Source organism: Acipenser ruthenus, chromosome 19, assembly GCF_902713425.1.
Source record: "Acipenser ruthenus chromosome 19, fAciRut3.2 maternal haplotype, whole genome shotgun sequence".
Lineage (NCBI taxonomy): Eukaryota > Metazoa > Chordata > Actinopteri > Acipenseriformes > Acipenseridae > Acipenser > Acipenser ruthenus.
This window is the reverse complement of record NC_081207.1, coordinates 24492379-24507611: the sequence shown is the minus strand read 5'-3', so window position 1 is coordinate 24507611 and position 15233 is coordinate 24492379. Positions and strand designations below refer to the sequence as shown.

Genomic DNA, 15233 nt, shown 5'->3' with positions numbered 1-15233 from the left:
CGACTGGATTAAACTGAGACTGCTAGATCTTTTTATGAGCGTAATGCTTTAAGAATTTTTGAGAAATATTCCAGGTCCACGTCCTGGCCCAGCTAACTGTCATCTTATCATCAAAGAGCAGATTTGAGCTTACACTTGACTCTCAGCATTGCTGTTAAAGCTCCTGCCTCTGCTTATCATGTGGAGAACCTCACATGCGCTGCTTTACAGTCCTCCCACCGATTGCATTGTCCCATTTCATTCTCATAATGACACATGTGATAAGGAGTACAGAGAGCAAGAGTCCTTGCACTTTATTGCGGTTCCCTCAGAATGAAATACCTGCCAATGTTTGCTTTTGAATCAGAAATGCCTTGGACTATATATATATATATATACTGTATGTATATACAGTATAAATGATCCAATATAACAGAGAGTCAGGAACCCACTGACCCTATCTCCTAGTTGAATCTTGGCTGGAGGGTTGAAAACCATATGAAAGTGTGCTGCCATGTTAAAGGTTCATGCCTTTCAATATGCCTCTGGTCTACAATCCAAGCAAAAACACCATAATATACAAATACAGCAGTGTGGAGTACTGGTCAGGGCTCTGGACTCTTGACTGGAGGGTTGTGGGTTTAATCCCCGGTTGGGGACACTGCTGCTGTACCCTTGAGCAAGGTACTTTACCTAGATTGCTCCAGTAAAAATCCAACTGTATAAATGGGTAATTGTATGTAAAAAAAAAAATAATGTAATATCTTGTAACAATTGTAAGTCACCCTGGATAAGGGCGTCTGTTAAGAAATAAATAATAAAATACAGATACAGGGTGCAGCCCATATATTCTATAGCAGACATTCTTTAGACTATGAAAATTACAGTATATACCAATATATTTTTATCCAGTACTACAGAATACTTTTAGAATTTGGCTAGACGTGCGGAATTGCAATTTTATTGCATCTATGTGAACAACATTATGCCTACCGTTATAGTGGATTTCCCAGCGTATTTCCCATATTTCAGAAAGAGGGGCTTTGTCATTCTCTTCTGGGCCACTATCTGCGGGGAAACAAATCACAAGTCATTGTCATGATGGTACTGCTGTACCGTGTTTTTAAAAGCCTGGTTTAGAACTTCCTTGACTATCATTGAAGAAATAATGGAATATAATCTGATGACAGAAGTGACATAAACAAGGCAGCGCAAGTTCTCATCTGTTTGAAAATGATGGGCTCATATTTCATTTCCAAGTGGCTATCAGATTCTGGAGACAGCAGATTCTTCAGTGTTGGCAGCATCAACACCAACCATTGAACATCTAGCTGCAAAGTACAATCATCAGTGTTTTACTTCAGATGAGATCCAAGTTTGTAATTAACAAACCATCTGTGGCATAGTGGTGGGCGGTCAAGACTGGTCAGCTGCAGAAATCACCAGACTCAGAAACTACAGTTTAAAGCACCTTGGCACACTATTATTGAACACAAACAAATAAAAGGTTTAAACCTTCTGCTTTCAACCCTGCTCTCAGCCCTGCTATCTCCACACAAAAACATTTAATTTCCTTTTATATAGAGCATTGCCAGGGTGAGTGGGAAAACATTAAATCAATCACCACCTGGCCACATTCCACTTTAATTAACATGTGGCTGTGCAAAGGCAGCCACAAAACACACATGTTGCTTGTGCAGGGCCTATGCCCTGTCCCACCATCCCACAGTACAGTGGTACCCTGAATGCAGAAAGACTAGGTACTGAAGCAAATGGTGAATCTATGTTGGCCACAGAATGCCCTTTGCACTTTGTATCAACCTTTTACCTGAAATAATAAAATACCAGTTCCCTTTCAATTCAAAGATGACCGCCAACGACATTATGTATGGGTTATGCCTGCCCATTAGGTAGGTATTGCTAAGCTCTCTATACCAGAGCTCCCGATAGGCTCCTTCATGGGATGTAGCCCACCGAGAGATTAAAGCCGTCATCCTGAGGAAGCCATTTCTCTTTTTCATTCTCAAGACAGTACGGTAAGACCTCTATGTCTAGCTGAGCGTGTTGATAGAAAAGAGCTTCTGAGTAATGTTGTAATTCCCTTTCATTCATACTGAAAGCCGGCTTGTCGCTTTCCTGGAATCACAGACTCTCTTATTTGAGTCTTTTCTTATTCTGTCTTTCTGCAGCCTCCTCGCTTGCGTTGTAGGCTGCTCTGCTTTTTACTGTCTGTTGTGTGTGAGTGACTGGCTGTGCAGTCACCCCATGATTGATTGTCTATTTCTTACTTGGGAGAATACAGTTCCTCCACGGGGCTAGGCCTTGCCACATCCCCGCTGTCGGGTGATTCCCCCAGCCATCTGGCAGCTGGTATGGGCCTTGTTGTTTGGCTGCTGCTGCACATCCCCTGTCTCTTGATAGACCGCACTGCCCTGTTTTCAAGGTTGTGCTGTGGATTAGCTGCAGCGTGGTTGTTACTACAGCCATCCAGCCATGTAGTCCTCCACTGGGCTCTGTTGCTTCATCCCGCTGTAGAGTAGACCTCGTCGGCTGTGTAGGCCGCCCACCTTGGTGTCGGGCCTTGTAAACAAACAACAGAGTGTTCTCCCCATCTGTTTCTACTGTGTTTTGCTGTCTGCCTTCAACTCGCCCACCGTGGCTTTGGCCCTTGTGTCTTCCTGGTGCATGCTACGCGCTGACAACTCTTTGTCAACGCATACAGGAAAACCAGTGGTGGAGAAAGGAACTGTTTTTGAGGGGGGCAAAATATAGTTACAGCTAGAAGACTAGGGGAGAACTTATCATACATTATTATTGAATGCAGGCTTACATTGAAAAATACAAGAAATACCAGTACATTGAGCTGTTCTGTGAAAACACTGTTCCATTTTAATGAAACTAATTTAAATAATGGTAAAACAGGAAGCCCTGAATTGAAAACAAATATTAATACCCATGAGCAAAAGAAAACATCCTCATCTCATAAGCCTGGGTTATTTTGTTCACTTCAGCATGTGGGTATTCAATTAATTTGAATCTTTCGTACAAAGTTGCCTGTAATTTGAATCAATGAATTGAATGATAAAACAGCATCAAATTACTTGAGGGATAGAGGTAAAAATCTGAATGACAGCAGAGAATTACAGCAGAGACTGGCGCGATCTCACCTGCCCGACAGTACACTCCATGCCTCCCAGGAAGTCATCATCGCGGGTCCCGATGGCGCACTGCCCGTGGATGTCATAGACTTCGAACCGCAGCTTCTGGACCTCCTCAAAGTAATAGTCCAGCGTGAAGACTTTGGAAAACACAGGGTGCAGGTTACTCTTGATAACTTCAGTCCTGTCGATCTGGAACAAGGAGACGAGGCAAGGAAAGTGCTCTCAGAATGGTCTCCAATGCAGGTAGTTTAAAAAAACACCTGCAGTGTGTAGCACACACTTTTTGTGTAAATGGGCTACTCCTAACATGACTGATTTATATGTTATGCAAATAGTTATTCCTGACAGGGTTAAGTGGTATATCCACATTTGCTGTGGCTTATCCAACTAACACAGTCCTGAATATTCATACTGGCACAGAACCAGCCACAAGGAACACAATCACACAATTAAAACAAAGACCATAGGAGGCACTGCTGAAGCCCATATCACATAAATCATTAACGTTGCAGAGTGATAGGAGGCAGAATAAATTAGTTGAGGCCTCAAAACAAACCGCTTTTCAGCTGCTCAAGAGCAGTGTGTTTAATGCATCAATGTGTTCCTTATGACTTGTGTCAGTATCATAATTCAGGACTCTGCGTTAGATAAGACACAACATGTATGGATACAACCAAAAAAAATAAACCTGATAACAGCCATATGTATCAGGATGGGGGAAACAGCAGATGAGATAGACTTTACAATGGAGCTGATAGAAAGCGTTTGGTTAAAAGGAGCACAAATTACTGATGTTTACGAGAAACAGTGCAACATGATTCTAAGGGCCATTTTTGAGAACTTTTTATTGTACCTGTTTTTTGTGCCATTGTTTTCTCCTGTCTGCTATTAAAAACTCCTTTTTTTATATACTGCTGGATTTAAAAGAAGCTGTGCAAAGTAATAAAATTGTCAGGGTATATTATAATAGTACAACTATACTGCTTTGTCAAACATTATGTTACATAACAAGAAACAAAATGCCACTGGCGTTCAACTAAAGCACGTGACCAAATGGCAATACAATGCAGTTTTACAGTAGTTTTTTTTGTTCTCTATGGGGAACAGTAGGGATAAATCAGGAGTTACTTCAGATATTCACAACAGCATGTGTGACACGCACTGGAGTGTAGAAAACTCAACACAGCAGGCTCTCAGACTGCCTCAGGCAGTGCGAAGCTGTGCGATTCTCACTGCCTACCGCTGTTAAGACCACCTCAATTCCATTACTCAGCCTCAAAATTTATCTGTTCAAAAACAAAGCAGAAGACTTCTGAATAGAGGTGCAGCAATTACTGGACATAGAGAACATGTAGCTCCTTTAAATAATAACAAAACAATTACTAGTCAGTCAGTGAATCAATGCTAAACATTAAATAGCTTCTAAATACATCATTTTTTTTTACAATGCCCTTATCTTTAATATTTGTAAGACCCAGTGTTTTATAGAGTTGTATGCATTTTTTGAAGTTACTGTATTTTAAAGTGTATTGAGTTTTGCTTTCACGTCCTTATTCTTCAAGAACGGACAGCTCATGAATTATTCAAAGATATTGAAGACAGTCCATTTTAATTAATAAAGTTTGATATTCCCCAAACTTTTCTAGACTCTTGTTAAATAGGTGGGTTTTAACAGTTTCTCATGAATACAACTTCTTAACTCTTAATTTAATGAGTTTGTGAATGCAGCAGGTCCCATTATAACCAGTCAAAGGATTATGAAAGTGGCCACAGCCAATTACTTTGATTCAAGTTTTCTATAGTAATTGTTTCTTATTGTTATTAATACACAGTAGCTGTTTCTGTAATGGGTTCTCTCTAGTAGTACTGACATCAGCATTCACATACTTAACCACTTCACTGCAGAGATAGATCGCTAGTTGTATGCTAAGACGTCCATCTCTGAGCCATGAAGCTCTTGGCTCGAATCCAGCCCCTGCTTCTCCATTTAATTCAGTGCTAATCCATTTGATCCTTTGATTGATCTTATTCTTGTACAGTGCTGTATGTTTATATGTCTATTAGGCAAAAACAAACGACTGAGATGAAAATACTGAACATCCCGTCTTGAATGCACCTTACAAAAATGAATAAAACGCAGAGAACCACTCAAAGTGTCTGGAATAATTTGATAATTTGTGATTTCACATCCACCCCCTGGCCCTGATAGTTTGGATAATAGAGGATTTATTGTAATATGAAAGTTGTCAAAATTGTTTTTCTGCAGCATGTTAAAGTGATGTTCATAATGAAAATGACAATATTGAACATTATGAAAAGAGGAGTGCTAAGGGCAAACTAGCATAAATTAAATACTGTTTCCAATAAGAAAAGAAAATGCTGCTCTCAAATGTAAAAGGGGAAAATAGGTGCTTTTCAGTAAATAATTTGACTTCAGAGAACTCTTTAAAGCTAAGAGATATTAACATTTAAACCCATTTTGAACATGCATATCAAGGGTTATTTTAAGACATGTTTAAATCCACCTGGTAAGTGACAAGAAACCCTGATATCTTGACATTGCTATAAAACATTTTCTGTCTTCCCATTTTTAAATATTGTCAACTGCATGCTGCTACAGAGGCCACATGAAATGACTGCATGACAGACACACTCACAATCCGAGTCCAGGCTCCCGCTATCAGTGTAGGTGTTTTCACAGCTGAGAACTCCTGCTTGTGTTATTTCCAGCTGTCAGTCTCCCAACTTAACTAGAACATCAAATGCAGGCTTTTCAAATATCACACCATCAACAAAACGTGTCCTGAAGATTTCAAAAAGGAAAACTGACAGCTGTTTGGCAAGGAAGGTGGAGTTTACGTTTCTAATTGTTGTTTAAATTTGTCAAACTCCCAGTGTCTGGTGACAGAATGCCAATACCTCCAATGGCGTGATTTTGCATTCACTCACAAAAAGTACACAAACCAACCTATTTCAAGTACTGAGGAGCAGCTGCTTTTTGATAATGATCTTGACAGCTAACTGACCACTTTCAGTACAGATGCACAGATAATCCTGAACACACAGTTCCACCACAGAGTACATCAGACAAGGTGGTTCATTTTAGCTGAACAAAAGAAGCAAGGAGGTAATTGCGTCTTGCAGGTCTACCAGCTGCAGGATCTCATGTACGATATGACTGAATTTAGCATCCTCTGAAGGCTTGATATTAGTAGGAGCAAAGAGATGTGTATTTTAAAACATATCTGGTACTACATTTGGCTAAGAAATAATATGCATTAAATCCATCCCTAAATTAGTAAATGTTTTCACAAACATGACAGTTTCAGAACCTGCAAACCAGTGTCAGTTACAGCACATTGCTATTATTTATTTAAATGATTATTCTTTTTTCAGGGGAACCAACAGTTCCAGAAAAAAAAAGAATTTGCTGGGGAGAAGAGATCAAGCAGAGAACACTCATCTCCATTGCTCTCTTGTAGGAGTTGTCTTGTTCTGACTGAACGCGATGAAAAGGACTAGGATTCCTCTTCTGCTGCAAAATCAGTAAGGATAGCTGTAGGGGCACGGGTGAAACCCTTTTTGAACTTGGAAACACAGTGCTGTCTGAATTAATACCAGCACACCGATTGCAAGAGGAAATGTCATTGATTTCACCATTATATATATATATATATATATATATATATATATATATATATATATATATATATATATATATATATATATGGTGTTAGACATGGTGTCACAATTGCAGGTGAAGAAAGTAACACATTAAAAGGAAAACATACCACTAAACTGATATGAAATTTTACAAAAAACATATAGAGGAGTGCTAAGGGCAGACTAGCATACATTAAATAATGTTTCTAATAAGAAAAAAAAAATTCCGCTCTCAAAAAACACACTGATGCAGCATTATAAGAAAATGTAATAACCCTGGATTAGACTCCATCTCTTAACACCATCTCTTAACACTGATCAGAGAACTGACTGTGCCATCCATGTAACTTTGTATCGTGTTTTGCACTCTTGCCTTTATTTTACACTGCTATATTTTTTATAGAGCTGTTCATATTTTCCTAGCCACAGCTGGTACCAGTATATCCTAGGAAACAAAGCTCAGAAAACCATGTGGGACACACTTTACTGTATGGGAAAAAGAATTGAACACCTACAGTTTGTTTGTAAAGACACCATTTCCCAATGATAATATTAAATGCAATAATACTTTTTAATTGGTTTGTGTATGTGGATCAAAAATGTAATTTAATAATGCAAATGTATACAGTTTATGGCACAGTTAACATCTGTTACGAATTTTAAATACTTCAGAATGTGCCTGAATCTTTATTTACATTTTTAATTTGCATGTTGACACTATTATAAATTGCATATAAATCATTCATAATTCACAGAATGGACATGTTTTGTGCCATCAGCGAACTTAAAGATTAATGTCTTTATATAAAAAAAGAAAAAGTCTGTCATTGAATGTTCTATTGGTTTTACTACTTATACAACCCTCGAGGTGAAGCGAAAGTTTCTTAAAAGTGCAAACACATCATAAAAGGCTGTGTAATTCAAAAAGAAATGAAAAGCTGCCAAATGACCAACCTTTCAAGAGCTATCAGTAGCCCTTGCATCTTATTGTTCTTGACATGTTAGAGCCCATTAGCCCAGTCCTATTGACAGCATGTCAAACCCGTAGTTAGTATTCCTTTCAATCACTTGTGACAGCCAGCAACACTATGGCTGCACCTCCCTGAGAAGAGACAGCCCCAACCCTGCAGGGCTTCATGAGGGAGTGCTCTTTGAAATCAATCACCGAACAGCAGGGACTTATTACACCTTTATAAGAAACCTTCAGTAACAGTCAAACGATAGTCAATGCAGTGGCACAACAATGGCAATGTAATTACTCTGTAAATTCGGTGAAATGGGGGGACAGTAGCACAAGGGCAGCTACACTGGTATCAGCCATTGGTAGAATCATACAATAATGGAGGTATTTTCATATTGTGTTTTGATTGCAGTACTTAAGATCACATATTAGAATGCGAGCACTATTGCATGAGGAACACTGTGCAATATTTGTTACAAATCAATTGTGTTTTCTGGGTTTTTTTCCGTTGCAGGTCATGCTGAGATTCAGTTTGACAAAGACGCTGATATTATGCATGTGCAGTAGGAGAGTCTGAGTGAGGTACTGTGCACGTTATAGCTACACAGAGTTGCACCAGTAAATTCAATGCTATCAGGCTGGAATTCATAAGACACAATTACCTTGTATCTGTTCATTACAGCTCTTTCCTCCAGGTACGATTTATACTGCCGAATTTCAATACAGTATAGTGTAGAGAGCATGGAAATCTAAGAGACAGCAAACTCCATATTAAAGGATTAAAGGATGTGGGGGCCCTACGCTAACCCATATTGGGGGCCCTATGCATAGTATAGTGAATGGTGTTATTGGCATATTGGTTAATCTGTCCTGGCGTTCTGACAGAATGTGAGCAGAGTGGAGCGAGCCAGTTGTATATGGAGCAGAGCGGGGTAGTTGCTGGAGTGGAGTGCAGAGTGGACATTACCAGCCTGCTCTATCACAGCACTGAGAAGAATTGAGCATGGTTTTATTTTTTCTTAAATACATGTTTGGCTATGGAGTTTGCACAAAAAATGTAAAAAAAAAGGTGACAAATAGTCAGTATTTTCCACCATGTATGTGCATGGTAACCATTCATTTTCCAGTTCCAAACCAAAATTAGGCACTTTTTATGTTTTGCAGACTTGAGAATTGCATTTTTATAAAAAAGGAGGGAATATATATATATATATATATATATTCTACTGATTATGGAGCTGCCATATAAAAATGTGAGAAACGTCACCAGTGTGTCCACCTGTCTGTGGTTATTACATAGCCTATATTGTTTTTATACAGTTCTAAGGTTATGCACCAATACAACGCTGTGAACACGGTTTATATTTTCTGCACTCTTAAGGATGGTTCATACACATACATGGGCAGCAGTGTGGAGTAGTGGTTAGGGTTCTGGACTCTTGATCGGAGGGTCGTGGGTTCAATCCCAGGTGGGGGACACTGCTGCTGTACCCTTGAGCAAGGTACTTTACCTAGATTGCTCCAGTAAAAACCCAACTGTATAAATGGGTAATTGTATGTACAAATAATGTGATATCTTGTAACAATTGTAAGTCGCCCTGGATAAGGGCGTCTGCTAAGAAATAAATAATAATAATAATAATAATAATACACTACAGGGTGGTCAGCCAGCCAGGTTGAGACTCACTGCAGTGCTGCAGTAAATTCTATACAGAATAGTATAGAGAACTCAGTAATGGGAATCCAAGAGCCACCACATTCAATACAGTATAGAGACATCAGCACAGTATCTTACAGCGCTGTGATTTCAATGGAATATTTAGCCTTGGCTGGTTAATGCATGAGGAATCTCCTGGGCTTTCACTTTGATTTGTGTAAAATCTGCTTTGGGACTGAAAATGAGGCTGGACTGACAGGTAGTGGTGCTGAAAGAAAGGGTGACCGCACTCCACAGTTCTCTGACCTTGTGAGCACTTCGCAGCAGCTGCTTACAGTTGGAACTACAGCTGGAACTACAGCTGGAACCCTGTTACAATGTTCCAGCCGTCGGCTTCCAAATATAAATGATTCTTCTTCTTAAGAAGTCAGTTTTTTGTTTTCTATCTAGTTCTGAATTGGTTCAGTTACACTGCTGTCATAATGATCTGAAAGAAAATGAGCTCCTAAGTGTCTATTTTAATGATAGTCAGGGTCAGTTTCCCATTGATAAAAATGAGCTACAATTAGGTATACCATTTTACTGGTTGATATGGGAGTGAAAAAAGATAATGCTTTCTGTCATGCATCCATCCCCTGTTCTATAATGCTATTCAATCATACTCTACTTAAAACTCCCTCTAACACTTAAAACAGAACCACAGAACAGTTGAACTCTCAATGTTCAGTAAGTCCAAAATAAAGTTTATGACCTCTATCCTGACCCATAAAAAAAACTTCCTTTTCAAAAATATAAAGTTTAATTTCATAGAGATTAAGTTCAGGTGGTTCCATTATGTAAGTAATATTTAGAAGAAGAAGCAGGTTTCGTAGGTCATTCAATGTCACAAGATAGCACGGGAATCAGTTCCATTGAAAATGCACATATCATATAGAAGTCTCTGGGATGGTTTGCCATTAAAGGCAGTGTAAAAATGTAATCTTCTTGTTGTTTTTAATTTCAGTAAATGGCATACAATTAAACATCAATTAATGTGAATATTTCAGCTTTTCCTGAGCCAATTGTTTTCCCCACTAAAAAATAACATTTACATCCCCTTATCCTTCCCTACTGTGCTGTGCTCAGAGCAGTTATGGTTAGATTGTGTCTGCTTCAATTTAATCCCTTGACACTTATCACTTTTTTCCCCATAAAGACCTATGCATTTATCACCTTCAGAAATTCATGAATTCATCTGTTTTCCCTGGCGTATATCTCACCATATATCATCAGATCATGAGTGATGCTATACCATACAAATCAAATCATATCCCATGTAGAAATATTCAGCCTCTGAGTGGCAGTGGTTAAAAGGAATATGGAACTCTTTTGAGACAATCCTTCATATGGAAACCGAGAGCCTAATATTATCCCTCTCCTCTATCAATGTCAGTCAGATCTCATATCTGTCCATTGTGACTGGATCTGGCAACAAGGAGATTGATCTTTCATATATTACACAATACAGGTTAGGGATACCATTTGCTTAGTGAAATGAATCAGTCATGAGTGTGATATGTTGTGATGTGTAAAAAGAACTCTTAGGTTGTTTCTGTGGAAAGACTTACCTCTGTCCACTGTCCCTGTGCCTGCACCAAAAGGATCACACTGGGGTCGGATTTGTTTAACGGGTCCCGATCCAACAGAGCTTTGCAAGACACCCGGAGCTCTACTTTGGAGTCACAGGCTGTGGGGACCATGGAAAGGGCAGCCGCTGGAGACGCTAGGTCCTGGATTTCATTCATCTTGGTATTTGATGTGATTAGCTTGGGCTAGCTCCGATTTGGGGGAGGTCCTATATTTTAGGGTCCAGATTCAGAAAGCAAGAAAGTACCTCTCTATAGTTGGAATCATCCACAAAAAAGGAGGATAATATTATACTGGGAATGGTACACTATGACATGTAATCTTTAACTTCAAGCCAAACACTTTGAAAAAGGTGTAGTAGGCATACAAGATGTTAGCTTTTCCCAAAGGAAAGAAATGATGTGTCTGTGTCGTCGATAAGTCTTTCCAAATTCATTACCTTCCCTGTTGGAAGCAAAATAGGTAGCAAACGGGAGTATCCAAGTTCTAAAATGGTTATAAAAAATAAGTTTTATAGGTCCCAAAACTTTAAATGCAATGGCAAAAGAAAAGGCAAGTCTGTTAAAAACGAGTTCCGTCTGCGAGATTCACTGACGACTGTCTGGTTAGAAGCACCATGGATGAAAACCTGTCCCACGAAGAAGATCTAAATTAAGAAAGAACAAAAAGAAAGACTTAAGAATTGTTTCCAGCTGACTTCCCACAAAGAGGATACCCTGAACGATTAAAAGTGAACTGTACAGTTCAATTCAACAACATCATTAAAAAGATTGTTACTCTACAAAACACTACTAGGAAAATCACAACCATGTTTTTAACCATTGTGTAGAAATTCTCATTTTACATGAATCTAACACAGTCAATAGCGGGATCAGTTACCATATATAAATATCATTCAATATTTATTCTTGGAAATGAATCTTTTTCTGTGCTGTATGTAATCATTCAATTTACATTTTAAAAATCCCAACGGTGTACAGCGAAAGCTTTCAATTTATTCCACTGTTTTTTTTCAGGAACAATGAAAAACAAGTCAATAAAAATCATTGTACAACTTAGCACACCTATAAAATGGCGAAAACAAAACGGTAGGCCCACCACCCACCGTTAAAACTAAATGCGTCGACTAGTGATTCGCATTTACGCTGAACTGCGTGCATTTGTGTGAGTGAGTATACAGTATATGGAGACCGAAAATTCCATAAAGGACAGTTCTCGATCGATACTAAACCAAATGCAACTTGATAGTAATACAGCAATGCCTTTGTTATCCAGTCCCATTCAGATTACCATCTCTACCAGTCCTGGCAATTACCCAGATATGACCACAATAGGGTGATGTATTTGTCTCTCATGCAACAAAACGTATTGCTGTATCCATCTGTGCTACTAATTATAGCACGGGGAAGGGTTGTATAAGCATTCATTCTCCGAGGGTCGTAGCCAGCCATACGAATTCACCAAGGAACTTGGCAACTAAATGCATAGGGGGGCGTTTATCTTGACAGCTAATTGAGAAACTACTGTATGTGTTATTAAAGTAATTAGTTTAATTTAGGCAAGACTAGACGGGTGATGATGTGTCAATCCCAGCGCGAACCTTCATCTGGTTCAGAACTGACTTTCAGCACCCAACCTAGCGGACAGCTCCCAATCCACTGTTCTAAAAGATTTCTAACAACTGATGACGCACCAGTTTTCAGTGAAAGCGTTCACAATTCGACAGCATAAATTACCCCATGTTGGGTTAGTGTGTTCTCCAGTGTACTGATCGATCACTCTTAACCATTCCTGTCTGTGCGGAACACATATTAAAGATCATCGCACCCAATCTGCGTTTTAAATTGACATTACAAATTTCCATTGACAGGAAATTCTATAAAGGATTGGAGAAGTCATAAAGCGTTACATAAATGACAGTAAAATAGTAAAGCGTGATTTTGAAACCAAGTAGAGCGTACACAATTAATCTTGGCTTCTGTTAATTGCGCATGTATTACATTGCTGTTGAAAAAAAAAATGAAGATGAATTACAGGAGCTGTTTGGGTTCAAGTCATAACACATTAAAGGGGAATCAAAATGCTAATTGAACACACAGCTGCATTTTTAAAAAACATGTCGCTTTGGTAAAAAGGTTTGAGTCACTTTCTCTAATACCTTGCCCCCAGTCGCGCTCAAAATAGCAACAGTCTATGAACACATTAGATGTGTTTGTACTCCCTTAGCTAAGACTTTCTGTCCTTCCCTGTTGAATTCCACAGAGACTTTTCAAAACACAATATTTAAAAAGAATGATGAATAATATAAACACTTAATTAAAGTTTTAAACTTGAATTCCAAATACGCTTTAATGTTAATTTAAACACCCAACTCGACAAGATATTCAATTGCATTATATAGTATCTGGTCCATAAATAAACCATTTAAAACAATCGTAATGATGCAAATTTGTATGTCTTCTCTTAAGCTTTTTTTCTAATTATGCCCGGAGATTACTGTGGCACTTGCATGTAGCCAAGGCATGATGTCCTGGTAAATAAATCAAAAAAGCATAACATCACAAATCAATTATAATACAATCAAAACAATACTCGCTAAAGTTCTGATTTGTAGCACAATAACGTTGTGAATAGATAGTGCACGACGAATAATAACAGAGAAAACGAATCACACACAAATCGTTTCAGATGACAACAGTATAAAATACTGTTTTCGTTTTATAATACCAACCTCCCCGGAGTTTCTCTACTACCAAAATCCATCTCTTTCAATTCACTGTACAACAAAACTGCAGAAGCAGACGGCGGAATAGACTCTAACGTGTTGGGAAGAGTTGTCTCCTAAATAGTACATTATTATTGACGTTTATGAAGGACAGCCTAATAAAGACAGAAACTGACATAAAATACCAACATAATATGTGTTTTCTGCATTCGTCTTTGGGTTTCAGCAATTGAAATTGACATTAAAACTGACAGATTCCACAACTTAACTGCCATTGTCAATTTTCCTTGATAATAACGCCGCTTACTGTACCTGGACGCACGGCACGGTACCCAGTGAGTATTGGATGTGAAATTACCACAGTTCTTCCAATTAATTAAAAAGTCATTTCCAGCGCTGGCAGCCACGGTGAGAATAAATCGAACACGAACTACAGTATAAGCAAGTCCACATCTAGATCTATAGCCTAAGTTATAGTCAAATCTAATAAAGACTAAATAGAATTAAAAAAGGACAGAAACTATACAAGGCAAGACAGCGCAACTGGCAATTACCCAAAACTATAAAACATTAGTGCCAGATTTTGTTAAAATAACATACTTCAGTACAAGAAAGTCAAAACCAATAATGAAACAGTATCGTTTATTATTATTACACACGATTTAATTAAAAGTGTGTTCAACATTCGAGGGAAAATAGATTAGATACTGGTACCACCAATTCACTCAAGCACATTTTTTTATCCAAGCAATATTCATAATTTTCTTTTTCATTATTTTGAAATGTAATGCTCACCTGATATAATCTCTCGAATTGTTTGTTCAAACCCTTCATCCACCAGCTCCTAGTTTTCCCAAACTCAGTTACAAAGTGAGAGGAAGAACGCGAGTATATGTATGAGAGAGGGAGAGAGAGAGAGGCGAGGAGGAAAGCTCTGCTCAGTGTCTTCCAAAGCTTCTGTTCCAACAGTAACCACTAGAGGGAAGCACTAATGCAGATACATGCACTGACCACACAGTTGCTGGACAAGTTGGGATATCGGCAAACAGAAAGTACTGCTGTACTACAATGCAAACAGAACTGGCAAATACCACCAGAGTTTGCTACGGGGTGGCGCGATGAGGCAACTTGAAGTTTTCACTTCAAACCGTCAGTAGCACGATGTTTTCAAATGGAAAAATCGCACCCAATAAATCAGGGCCAAGATGTTGCATGCGGGCTCAATACTCTCCTTCAATGCGAATGACATTATTATTATTATTATTATTTATTTCTTAGCAGACGCCCTTATCCAGGGCGACTTACAATTGTTACAAGATATCACATTATACATGATTTCACATTATACAGATATCATATTATTTTTACATACAATTACCCATTTATACAGTTGGGTTTTTACTGGAGCAATCTAGGTAAAGTACCTTGCTCAAGGGTACAACAGCAGTGTCCCCCACTGGG

At 38.5% G+C, this 15233-nt stretch overlaps 1 protein-coding gene across 1 annotated transcript in view; it reads right to left on the bottom strand.

The window, feature by feature from the left end:
- LOC117424243 (copine-7-like) overlaps positions 1–14790 on the bottom strand; it is a 29013-nt gene extending 14223 nt beyond the window's left edge. The window contains exons 1-4 of the mRNA XM_034040420.2: positions 14568–14790; positions 11029–11693; positions 3147–3329; positions 973–1047 (exon numbers count right to left, since the gene is read on the bottom strand). Of these exons, the coding sequence (XP_033896311.1) occupies positions 973–1047; positions 3147–3329; positions 11029–11205 (435 nt within the window). The 5' untranslated portion in view covers positions 11206–11693; positions 14568–14790. The remainder of the gene's footprint in view (positions 1–972; positions 1048–3146; positions 3330–11028; positions 11694–14567) is intronic.
- Between the last annotated feature and the right edge of the window lie 443 nt (positions 14791–15233).